The 12,565-nt window shown below is 39.3% G+C and overlaps 2 protein-coding genes across 6 annotated transcripts in view; one reads left to right on the forward strand and one right to left on the reverse strand.

The window, feature by feature from the left end:
- The window catches only part of ahsa1b (AHA1, activator of heat shock protein ATPase homolog 1b), a 7,394-nt gene extending 2,895 nt beyond the window's left edge, over positions 1-4,499 (forward strand). Inside the window, exons 2-9 of the mRNA XM_005728635.2 lie at positions 292-482; positions 878-960; positions 1,055-1,172; positions 2,274-2,365; positions 2,642-2,770; positions 2,887-2,988; positions 3,114-3,165; positions 3,481-4,499. Of these exons, the coding sequence (XP_005728692.1) occupies positions 292-482; positions 878-960; positions 1,055-1,172; positions 2,274-2,365; positions 2,642-2,770; positions 2,887-2,988; positions 3,114-3,165; positions 3,481-3,653 (940 nt within the window). The 3' untranslated portion in view covers positions 3,654-4,499. The remainder of the gene's footprint in view (positions 1-291; positions 483-877; positions 961-1,054; positions 1,173-2,273; positions 2,366-2,641; positions 2,771-2,886; positions 2,989-3,113; positions 3,166-3,480) is intronic.
- Positions 4,264-9,165, reverse strand: LOC102197460 (dr1-associated corepressor). 5 transcript variants are annotated; one of them, XM_013909682.1, is made up of 7 exons: positions 9,131-9,165; positions 8,359-8,431; positions 7,852-7,945; positions 5,825-5,919; positions 5,596-5,695; positions 5,038-5,222; positions 4,279-4,339 (listed from the first exon to the last, which is right to left on the reverse strand). In XM_013909682.1, exons 2-6 carry the CDS (start codon positions 8,411-8,413, stop codon positions 5,114-5,116), a joined length of 453 nt encoding a protein of 150 aa, XP_013765136.1. In that variant the 5' UTR covers positions 8,414-8,431; positions 9,131-9,165; the 3' UTR covers positions 4,279-4,339; positions 5,038-5,113. The 5 variants fall into 5 exon arrangements, with proteins under 5 accessions (XP_013765135.1, XP_013765136.1, XP_013765134.1 ...); XM_013909680.1 differs by having other exon boundaries at positions 8,957-9,141; XM_013909683.1 differs by having other exon boundaries at positions 5,806-5,919; positions 8,957-9,141.
- Positions 9,166-12,565: the final 3,400 nt, after the last annotated feature.

Here is a 12,565-nt window from a genome sequence, read left to right on the forward strand (position 1 = left end):
ACCTCTGGTGCAAATTACTGACCTCTGTCATCATTTTAAGTGGGGGAACTTGCACAATCGGTGGCTGACTAAATACTTTTTTGCCCCACTGTATGTTTGATGACATGTCAGTGCATCTCATGTTTGGGATTCAGAAAACAAATTTCCCAGTTGAGTATGACTGCAAACACTTTGAAAATACATTGGGAAGAAGGCTTGTAAAGTGCACAATCCTTAGTTAAGGTGTTGGGGTTTTTTGTTCCCTGTTCGGATGTGCTCACTTATCTTTGTGGTCTCTGCTGGACTTTGCAGGACGGAAAGAGATGCAACAAACTGGTCATCAGATAAGTTAAAATCTCTGCTTCTTGGATTGAGCGTGGAGAATGAGGAGGGAACGTGTGAAGTGACAGAAGTCAGCAAGGTGGAAGGAGAGGCCTCGATTAATAACCGCAAAGGGAAACTTATTTTCTTTTATGAGTGGAACGTGAAAGCTACTTGGACTGGTAAGTAGAAAACTAGCATTATTGTTTGTTTCATTTAAGGCAGTAGTTTGGTTTTAATTGTATCTCTGAAACTGGTCGTTTGGCTGCTAACAGTGGCAGTTACCGTCATTGCTTCCAGACTATAATTTAGCAGGCACTGAGACTTAATCAGCATTGTGCCAGCTTGTTTGCAAACATCTTGAATGCAGGGCACGATCTCTTATATGGTGAAGTTTTGCAGCTCAGCCTTAACAGGTAGATTTTTATATCTAATAGGGGGAAAAAGCTTCAGTGGCTTATAGAGAAGAGTGACTGAGCTAATATGTTGCATTTTTATTATCGTTACTAAAATAGGAGGCAGGTTTGAAGAGGCTTTGAATCTTTGCTGACATGTTTATTCTTTTTTGTTTGAACAGGAAAGTCAAAAGCAGGAGTCGAGTATAAAGGAACAATTGAAGTTCCAAACCTGTCTGATGAAAATGACATGGAGGATCTTGATGTAAGTTTCACCAAAGCACATGTGCACACTGATTCAGGCTGGCTGGAAGGTGGAGGAAGAGTTTACCGAGTTTACTTTCCTGTGTCGTGTCCAGATTTCTGTATCGTTGAACAAAGATGAACCCGACACGCTGCTGATGAACCTGATGAAAACGAAAGGAGTGGATAAATTCCGCGACGCATTGCAGAGCTACGTTGGGTTCTTAAAAACAGGTGAGCTAACGAACAGCAAATTTCTCCCAGAGCCTAATTGCTGAACACATTGAGATTATGCATGATTGTAAATCGTTAAACTCTTTTTGGGTAGAATTTGCGTTAAGAGTTTGCCAGATTCCGTTTAGGTCAAAGAAAAGGGTCAAATGCTTACCGTATTTCCCGGACTACAAAGCGCACCTGAATATTAGCCGCACAAGCTAAAATCAGGGGAAAATCCTGTTTTGTACATACATTAGCCGCACCTGACTAAAAGCCGCAGGTGTTTCAATGTTGACTTATCATATGTAAGAGAATATGCACAAAGGGAATTGTCAGGAAAGAGATGGCTGTTTGGAGACACATCACTTTTATTAATACTTTGAAAAACAAGTTATGGGTACATATTTGCATAACTTTTTAGGTATATGTACAAGTAGCGGTAATTACAAGTACGAAACATGTACTGTGCTTCATAAACGAGTAACAAATGTAGTACATAACAATAACCTACAGCACACCAGAAAAATAGATCCAGACTACCTTTTAGGCTCAGGTGCAGTGACACGGCTTTAACAAGAAGAAAAGGCAGTCATTCACCACCATCTTTCTCTTCTTCCTGCGCACTAAAACCACCAAAGTCCTCTCCTCCAGTGTCTGATTCGAACAGGCTCAGGATGGCTACGTCATCCACTCTCAGCTTCTTTCATTCGTTGTCGCTTACAAAACCAAAGAAATCCTCGTTGTCAGTGTCAGAGTCAAACACCCTCAGAAGGGCCGTGGCGGTGTCCTCCTCTCCATCATGCAGCAGTCCAGCCCTTCGAAATCCGTTGGTGATCATGGATGTTTTCACACTGGCGGACGGACATGTGACCACCACTCTTGAACCCCGATACTGTGTATCTGATCACATGCCCTTCCGCCAGGCAACGTAGTGCCGTACAAGAGCGGAACAAACAAAACAAATCGTCTTACGATATGACAAAAATCATGGACAATCCATAGAAAAGCCGCACCTGACTAAAAGCCGCAGGGTTCAAAGCTTGTGCAAAAAGTAGCGGCTTATAGCCCGAAAATTGCGGTATATTTATACAAATTCTTCTTTCTTTTTTTTAATTGCAGAATTCACACAGGGGATGATCCTACCCACAGCCAATGGTGTGGCCAAACCACAGTCCACATCACAGTCCAAAGCTAAGCTGGATAAAACTGAGGTTGGTGCACATCAATCACATAGTAAAGATTTTGGACTTTGACACTCACTTTGTCCCCATTTTATTTACTCTGATACCCGAAGCAGTGTTAAGCCTGCTTTCTGTGGTTAAATTCCCACCATTCAGTTGTTGTTCATGTCAGATTACGTGGAAGGTTTAAAGCAGTTTCTAGTTACGTCAAAAATTATGACGTTTCTGCAGAAGTCTAAACCAGGCTTTAGTTATGGCACATAAACTGATCTGTGCTCACCAGACTTCTATGCTTGTGTGGAACAGATTTCCTCCTCTGCCAGCACAGCCACTCCCGTCAACACCGGCGTCAAGATCCCCACCTGTAAATTTACACTGAAAGAAACGTTTCTCACCTCACCAGCTGAACTCTACAGGGTCTTTCTGAACAAAGAGGTGAGCCTCAGCTGTGTGTTTGATTGGAAACCCAGGCTGTGGTTGTGTCTTGTTAAGTCTTTCAGTAAAAATGGACTTTGCTTCTTTTGATTTTGGGGCTTCTTGTCAATAAACAGATGGTTCAGGCGTTCACGCGTGGTTCAGCCACAGTGGATGGAGAGAAGGGCGGAAAGTTTCGTCTGCTAGATGGAAATATTCTGGGCGAGTTCACAGAGCTGGTGAGTCTGATCTATGACATTTAAAAATAAGCATTTGTGTATATGAATCATTTACTTGACTGTACTGCACCACATTAACGTCACTTTACCTGAGTAAATTCTAACACAAGTCCTCTTGCTTTCAGGTTCCAGATGAGAAAATAGTTATGAAGTGGCGGTATAACACCTGGCCCTGTGGTAGGTTTCTATTTTTCAGTATGTGGGAACAGTGCTTACTATCATACAACAAATTGGACCATTTAAATTCAAATTTGAAAAAAAAAAAGTACTAGTATAGATGAATTCAAACACATAAACTGTGAAATAATAATTGCACAGCAGTGGTTTGTGTTATGGCTCAATAAAAAGGTCAGCTTTTCATTCACCTACTATAATTTTATCCTCATCTGTAGCTCACTTCAGGGTCAAAAATTATCTCCTCGGATCTCTCTTCCTTTTATGCTATCATGCTTTTATAGTTAAAAGTATGGATTTATTTATTTTTTGCCACAGAGCACTACGCCACGATCACAATGACGTTCTTGGACCGGAGCAGCGAGACAGAGCTGAAGGTGGAGTATCGAGGCGTCCCAAACAGCCAGGAGGAGCAGACGAAAGAGGGCTGGAAGAGATACTACTTCGAATCTATTAAACAGACATTTGGCTACGGAGCACGGCTCTTCTGAAAACTGTGTACTGTAGTGCTGTTTTGTTTTGGTTTTCTTTCCTGTTTTGGATTTTTAATCTTTTGTCCTTCGATCTCTGGCACATCCGACTGTAAACTCAGCACGACTTAACAGAAGAGACAGCATAAGTGAGGCCAATCCATCACCTCTCTGTGTGTAAATGTTTTCTTTTCTGAGCATATTTAAAATCAATCTTTGTTTCTGTTCCTCCTCCTTCAGTATTTGGATCAGTTGTTCAAAGGAGAATGAATGGACCGTGCCTTTGGGACTCGGGATAAATAATGGATTGAATAAAACAAAGGGATCTATCGCACCACTACTTCAAATTGGCCTCCACGTCTATAAATATGTAATTATTGCAGGAGATAAACAGAAATGTTTTCTTTTATTTGAAAAACAATGTTTAAAAAATGAATGTTTATTTTTTACTTGTATTGCTCATTTTGAGTCATTGTAGTGAAGATGCATGTTTTCATTCCAAACTGCCCCCCATGTGGAAGAATGACGTCCGATCACCTGCAGCGGAGCAGGACTGTACTCCAGCTTGTTCCTCTGAGACTAGATTGGATGCTCATTACAAGTGTAGCGTCTGTCAGCGTGGATCAGCAGGAGGAACATTAGCGAACCTCATCAGTGCTGGGACATGGAAACAGTCTCACCTCCTCATGCAGGTCACTGCGTAGCAACTGAAGAGAGATGTTTTTGCTTTATTTGGTTTCAAAATGTTAAAAAAAAAAAAATCCAGTAAAAATAACCTTTCAGAACAGAGTGCATCTATTTATTCCTCATTTCAAGCCATCACAGTGTAAAAAGGTTAGTTTACTGGAATAAACCAATCCCTATATGCTTGCGACTTGTTTTTATTCAACTTCTTTACATTCGAACTATCTGGAGAGTCCAATTATTTATTTACATAAGTTATTTATTTTCATATATGCAAAAATCTTTAAAACTTTTAATTTACAAGTGCTCTAAAAATAGACACCACAAAGGCCCCTATTTCTTAAAATAAGCACTTAGTTTGGTTTTAAAGATTGCTGCACATCCTACCGGAAAACAAAAACAAGCAAAAAATAAAGTAATACACTGAAAGCATCTAATTTGTATCAAAGAATATACATCTTCAAAATACAGTAAAAAAAAAAGAGCTGCACACTGTCTAAAAGTGTTCCAGAATAATCTCAAAACTCAATATTGTAATCTAAAGAGCATCATTATACAAGCATGTACTGCTCTACAAACACAATTTCCTAATCAGCAAGAAGAAGGAAAAAAAAATCTACAACTCAGTGCAAACTTCCACAAAAGATTCAAGTGATCCTAAAATATATCTGCTCCAAACAAAGATCCCTTATCCTCCCAAGAAAAGGAACTCTTTATTTACCCAAAAGCTGGACTTGAGCTAACGAAACAACTTGTACGTAGACGTCAGCTGAAGTATTGCGATTACTTAGCCTCACTTATTTGTGACCAAGATCCAGGACAGCAGAGACAAAAGACAAATGTAAGGAGACATAATGAAATGAGGCGCTGGTTGCACAGTCATAAGCAGATGTAGAGCTCCGACTCCTGGAAGAAGGAGAGGAAATGATTGACTAACTGAAACAAGAAGGGGTATTAACATGTCCGCAAAGTTCATAAGCTCTTAGTAACCAAGGTAACTGATAAGAATTTGTTCTCCGTCTTCACCCTTTCACCCACGGATCACCACAACCGTTCTCTAGACAAGACAAACACTGCTGAGGTAAGAAGTACTCTACACTTTTTCAGAGTAAAATTATCACTATGGCCTCAAGGGGGCGCTGCTGCAGCTTTTAGCATGCAACACGAAAGTGTCCACTACTGCCTGAGTGCCAGAAACACAAGTACACACATTCTGAGAGCTGATTGGTTCGGTTCACATGTTAGTTGGAGTAAGATTTTGTTTTTAGTTACTACGTACGCTGGCACTCGAGTCGTTGTCAAGTGAGTCGAGGCTACCTCGCGGAGCCATTTCCTCCACTTCAGGTGGTTTTTTAACAGAAACTTCATGCTGTTTGTTCCTTGAAACAAAGAAAAGGTCAATTATCATAAGAATTTAATAATGTTGAGGGCATTTGGAGGCTTTTTAAGAAGGAATTAGTTACATTGACATTAAAGGTACACTCTCTACCTGTATAAAGGCCACATACTCATGCTTCTGTTGTCCTTCTGGCTTGTAGGCGTGGTTTGTGCTACCAAGTCTTTGAGAAAATGGAAGAGCTTTTCTGACTCTATGCATTGCTTCCTATAAAAGCACAAAATGTAATACATTATATGCCAACTTTTCATATACATGCATGTGAACGACATGCTAAAAAGAAAAAAAGCAAACAAACTGACAGTATATTGATTTCATTTGCTTTTTTTGTTAAATATTCAATTTATTTTATTGGGGATAACTAATGTTAACAGCCTGGGAACTGTTTTAAAAACAACAGCATACAGTATTCTTGATTCTTGAGCCACCGCTGATTCTTTATATGAAAAAAAACAGACTTTTCTTATAATTTCTTATAAAATGGTCCAGAACAATAACTCCCCAAGCTTTCTGAAGGTCTTTCAAAGTTTTTCTTCAAACATTGGCCTCTTTTTCACTAACTTTCAGTCCAGTCCTTGTACCTGAATATTTTTATAGGAATGGTTTTTGTTTATGCTACTTAACATTGACCTATGAACCTTAAAAGGCCACGTAACTAAAGTAAGACGACCCATTTTGGTCTCATCCTTAACAAATAGGGTGGTGGGGGTGGGGGGTGGGGGTCATTAAAGACCTGGCACAGGACCTAAAAGCTGCATTTGAACCTTCAATTGATCCTTCTCTGTTTCGCTCAAGCCTCATCAGAAATGATCTCAGTGGAATGGTGGCTGTCAAGAAGCCATTAGTAAGGAAGGGAAACAGAGGAAAAAGGCTGAGGTATGCCAAAATATACAAAAACGCGACTGAAAATCAGAGGCAACAATGGCAAAGTGACACAACCTTTGAAATTTTTGGTTCAAATTGTCAAGTAGTATGGAAGAGTTCAGGAGAAAGACACAACATGTCTGTTTGCAGCCATCTGTAAAACATGGTAGAGGTTCTGCCAAGTTCGAAAAGCAATGCCAGCATCACTGGCTGCAGGATCATGTGATCCCCAGCATCACTGGCTACCAACACATGACGCTACCATCAGATTTTGATCCACCATGCAAAAACAAAGTATCTAATTGGCAGAATTTCATTTGTCAGCATGACCATACACACTTCCAATGCAGTAAAAGCATACGTGGACAGAAAAACACACAGTGGGACAATATCAGTCATGGATTGGCCTCCCAAGACTCTGGACCTCAAAATCAATGAAGCAATCTTGGATTGTCATCACAGAGATCACAACAAAAGGCAGCCAACATCGAAAGAAGAGCTTTGAATGTCCTTCAAAAATCCTGGAGAACTATTCCCACTTAATGAAATGACAAGACGGAGATTTCAGGCTGTGTTGAAGAATGAAGGTCCTCGTACCAAATATCGATTTTCACGGTTGTTAAAAATGTACAAACTCTATGTTTTATAAGTATGTCGGTGCATGTTTCAATAAATCGCTGCATCTATTTTCCATTTTCCTAGCAAAGTATAAAGAAGTAAGAGGTGGATCAAGATTGTTGCACAGTACTGTAACCTGTTCAGTCATTTTTTTAGTTGAAATTTGTGAGGAACCTCGTGCGTAGTAAGTCTGAGTGAATGCTGTCATATTCAGTTAGATATGAACAAGATTATAATTGCACGTATGTCTTCTTCATCTTCACAAAAGACAGTTTGCACGCCTGCAGCAGTCGAAGGTGAGCATAGATCTCGTGAAAATATCTGCCTCACTTACACTCATAATATTTCTCTTCCAGTGTGAAACCCTAAAGCACTGCTTTCAGAGATGAGGACAGAAAGTGAAACAGGTCATGTGAACCAGACTCACTGACAATAGGAGCTGGCTTTAGTTTATTGCTTCCAGCTGTTTTTGGAAGTCTTTCATCTAAATGTTCTTCTGTGAGCATAGAGTGTTGCATGCATTTACGCACAGGGCACAACACTGGTGATTTCATTAATTACGTCTACATATACCATCATTTCAGCATCTTGGTTGGATTAGTCTTGATTAATTCATAATCTCATATACTTGAGCTCAAATAACAAAGTCTTACTTACATGTGAGCCACAGACACAACAGCGCTGAGCTTGGACTCTGTAATCACGCAGGTTTTGGTCAGCAGAGACTTCAGGAATATCTCCAAGGCCCGAGCTTATTGATGCAGTATGGGATTTCACAGCTCTACAACACTTTCAGCATGTATTTACATACTTGCTTTGACATAATACAGTCACCATTTAACACTAGCTAACATCAAATATCCACACCATCACAGCAGAAAACAGTTCCTATCACCTGGAGGGATGTATCTTAGTGCAATAAACTGAACAATTTATTGTTGAGCCATTGTGTGTATTCGCTTTAATCAGCCTAAATTAATGTTTAATTCAGTCTAACCAATATCCAATACCTAAAACAACAAGATTCATTAGGACAGTTTATTTATTTTGCTAAGCGATTGGCACTTGAACGCAACTGACTTTAACTCCCAGCAAGTGCCTCAGGAGAAGCTGGAAGAAGATGCTGCTTCGGCAAAGCGCTGAGCTTTGACTCATAAAGGATACATATGATTACAGGAACTGCCATCGCCATCCGGCCCACCTCAGCGTCCTTCTGCATGATTTTTTTGATGCGCCTCTGGCAACAATATCAAAGAGTTTACAGCTGTTCAAGCAAATGGAAGTTACGGTGCATTGAGGAGCACTGAGTAAACTGCATGTAACTGATGAAATAACTGTTAATAGCAGCTGAAGGTGGGTTTTTTTTATGTGAAAAACAATGTGTGACATGTATGTACCAACTATTTATACTACAAAATAGGCCTACATACATTTCATTAAAAAGGAAAACAAGTTTCCCAACCACAACATAAAAAATGGAAGGAACAGAAAGCACAACGTCCTGCAAACTCGTATTCATTGAAAAAACATAGAAACACCTTATATAATGGTACCGTTTTTTGTTGTTATTTTTTAACGAGTAAGTAATTTAGCCTAGTAGAGCTAAAGCATTTTTATTAACATATCTCCTAGTTTGCTAGGCTAGCTCGCTAATAAACATGATTTCCAGCAGTCTTTGAATGCAACAGTTGTCACTCGACTACAGTTACCCGTTAGCTCGTTTGGCAGCTTTCATTTTCCACATTATTCCACATTTACTCACAGCAGGGAAGCGTACGTTATATCTTCTCTTCTGTCCGGACATTTTCGTCGCTTTAATCCGCGCCGCTCGAACACAGTTTTCATATTTTTACCGCAAATCGCTGCTTCGTCCATATGTTTACCTTCAGCAGGAAGAACCCCGCAAAAAATGCCCCAGAAAAGAAAAAACACACACCTGAGGTCAACCTGTCCTGACCCCGACAATGACGTCATCACACTGGCGCGTTAACAACTCGTGCTAAAAATGGTTTTAAAAAAAATTCAAAACGTTAACTATTTAGGACTTTAAATACCATTAATGTCAGTTCAAATGTATTTATATAGTACCAGTTCACAACAACATTCTCAGCAAGACGCTTTACGTTGTCAGGTAAAGACCTTACAATATTAGAAACAAAGTCCAATAATCAGATGGCCCCCTATGAGCAAGCTCTTGGCGACAGTGGGAAGGAAAAACTCATTTTTAAAAGCACAAAACCTCCAGCAGAACCAGGTTCAGGGGTTGGGGTGATTGGAAAGAGATAAGAGCAGCGTGAGACAGGACAAAACACACACATGGGAGAAAAAGCCCGAGTTTAATCATCGCTAATGATCAAATTCAATCGAGTTGGATAAACACTTGGAGAGGGAAGAAAGACAAATAAAGTAGAAACACTCAATCCATGGGATATGGGAAGGCCTCAGCAGCCTAGGCCTATTCCAGTATAATCAAGAGATGGTTCAGGGTCACCTTATCCAACACTAATTATAATCTTTATCAAAAACCAAAATTTTAAGCCTAACCTTAAAAGTAGAGAGGGTGTCCAAAAAGTCCAAACTGGAAGCTGGTTCAACAGAAGAGGGCCTGAAAGCTGCCTCTGTCAGGATAATGGGACAAATGACGCCTAAAGGACATATCCTGTCAGCAATAACTCCAACATCCCTCACAATGTTACTGTTACTTAACATAGCCATTATTTGACTTATATTGGAATTCATCTATTTATTCATTAATATTACCTACAGCTAACATGACAAATTAAAAAATAAAAGCATGTCCTGTAGGCTGCTTTTCAGATTTTGCAGCATTTAGGCCATATATCGGGCCCTCCCCTGCACCACTATGTGCGATTAAAAAAATAGTGGATGTATGAATTTTGCATTTACTATATTACTACATGAAAACATCCACATTAATCATGTTAAGTACACAAATAAAGAAATACATATTATTAAATAAGAAGATTTCAAGTTTTTCTGTTGTGGCCACAGGATATTTTTAACACTGAAAGTCCTCTTACATAAGTTCACATTTTAAAGCTGGCCATTTTGCTTTTTTAATACTTCACACAGTTTTTGTTTGCATTCACGCACCATCTGCTGGACTGAAGACCACCCGGAAAACACGGATGTTTTCATTTGCTTGCAGTGACAATTGATCTTCAGCAGAGTATCACTCTGCCTGGACCACTCTGGCTTCACTAATGACTGCAAAGGTTAATCAGATAAGGTTAATCAGTACTCACTGAAAAAGATTATGTAAGACTAATAAAGCATCGACACCAGCAGGACAACTGTTATCTTTACTTAATGCATGCATGTTCTTTTTTAAACATATTTGTGCCGACTGGTGGTAATTGGTGCATTTTTCATTAACACGTCTGGTCTCAACTAGTTTAGATTTTAACCATTTATAACCTGGGACATTTTTTTTTCATGTAGCACCTTTATGGAAAAGGAGAAAAATATAACCAGCCATTATTTCAATTCAAATATATCAACGGGATTTTGGAATAAAAGCATCTTTCTGCTTCTAAGCATTTTGTTTGTAGTACTTTTCTTACATACAATTTTAGATCATAAGAATATAAAGGTTAAGTAAGGGATGTCAAACTCATTTTAGATCGTAGGCCACACACAGTACAGTCAGCCCACTTTGAGTTTGAACGAGTGAAACTCACCTTTCTGTCAGTGTAAAGAAGTTTAAATACACATTTAATCCCTGACATAGATTATATAAGAAAAAGTGCAATTTCAGCTGTAAATCTAAGTGCTATCGAAATGACAAAGAAATGCTGCTGAAGTAAATGAAAGAAATTACACAACTCTTTTGCAAAATTACAGAAACTTCATGGTAGCGCATTGCCCAGAAAGATTTTTTTAATGTAAACTCATTGTAAATAAGAAAAAAGAAAAGAAAAAAGAATTGAAAAAACAGGAATGTTGTTTATTTATTACTTTGGTATAGTATGAATTGCCATGTGTGAGATCTTTATCAGAGAAAAGTTGTAAAAGGTATGAAAATACAGTTAAAAATCCAAAGTTTATGCCCTCCTTTACAGTTTTTGACTCTATCCAATGGGTCAGATTCCTGAGCCAATTCTGGCCCTCGGGCCTTATGTTTCACACCCGTATGCAGTCAAACAAATAAATCCAATTTTCTGATGATGTGACTGATTAATGAGTGAACTAAAAAAAATTAAAAATAATATTCACTGCATCTTGATGCATTCTCAATCATCCAGGTAAGTAAATCTCCAAAAGCTGATTCTGTTCATCTGGACGTAGCGTGCAGATAACGCTACGTCCAGATGAACAGAATCAACTTTTGGAGAATATTCACTGCATTCTTATAAAATAACATTGCCCCTCAGCCCATAAAATGCCCTGCAACCTGGCATGTTGCAGACCTGGGATTGATTTTCTGCTGAGACGTACAGATAAATATCTCAACCCTAATTCAGGAAGTGTGGCCTAACAACATTAAAATCAGTTACACTGCCTGATAAAGGTGCATGGCATTGAATATTTATGTGTGGTGGTTGCGGGGAGAGCAAACAAAACAGCCTCCAGTGTGTTTGAGGGGGAGTTTTGAACTTAAGAATCTTGCAGGTGGGGATCTGAGTTTTTGTTTCCCCTCAAGGAATCAACTCGAGTCTTTCCACAGAGAGGAATTTACAGCCACTGTAACTGTAACACTGACTATACAAGAGAGGGAAAAGAAGAGAAATAAACCCAGCCCTGCCAGGACCATGACAAATAGTAATATCTGGCATATTTAGCCAGCTTAGAGTGCTGAGTTCATTATACATTCATAGCACATCATAACAGAATGGAAAAAGTAGTGTTATGTAACGCCACCTGGTGGACAGCTTTTGTGTAGAATAAAGACTCGACAGAGGGATTGGAATCCCACAACTCTGAGTTTTGTTCACTTGAAAAGTTGTAGTACTCGAGACACAAACGAGAGAAATAAAAAAAAAGCCGTCTGTGTTGGTTTGCAGGTCCCTGACACGTGGAGCTCAGTCAGTGCATCTTGGAGCATCAGGCCAGTCTACCCGGCCCATTCAGAGGTGGCTAGTCCTTTCACATTTCTCAGATTGCACATACTGGAGTCTTCTCCTTGACTCCTATCCTTAACCCCCTTTGTACTTCCCACCAGTGATGCAGGCAGAGGAGAGAGGAGTGGAGTCAGCAGGCCTTTGACAAAATAAGAGCACCTCTCTTCAACGCTTCATTTTAAAGCAATTTCAGTTAAATATGATCTTTGGCTCAACTGCATTATAACTTATTGTCGTTGTTTTTTATTTTATTAGCCCAACTACATCTGCATTTTATGATGTAGCAATGT

The sequence above is a fragment of the Pundamilia nyererei genome, unplaced genomic scaffold (genome assembly GCF_000239375.1).
Source record: "Pundamilia nyererei isolate P.nyererei 1_Seehausen unplaced genomic scaffold, PunNye1.0 scaffold00029, whole genome shotgun sequence".
Taxonomy (NCBI): domain Eukaryota; kingdom Metazoa; phylum Chordata; class Actinopteri; order Cichliformes; family Cichlidae; genus Pundamilia; species Pundamilia nyererei.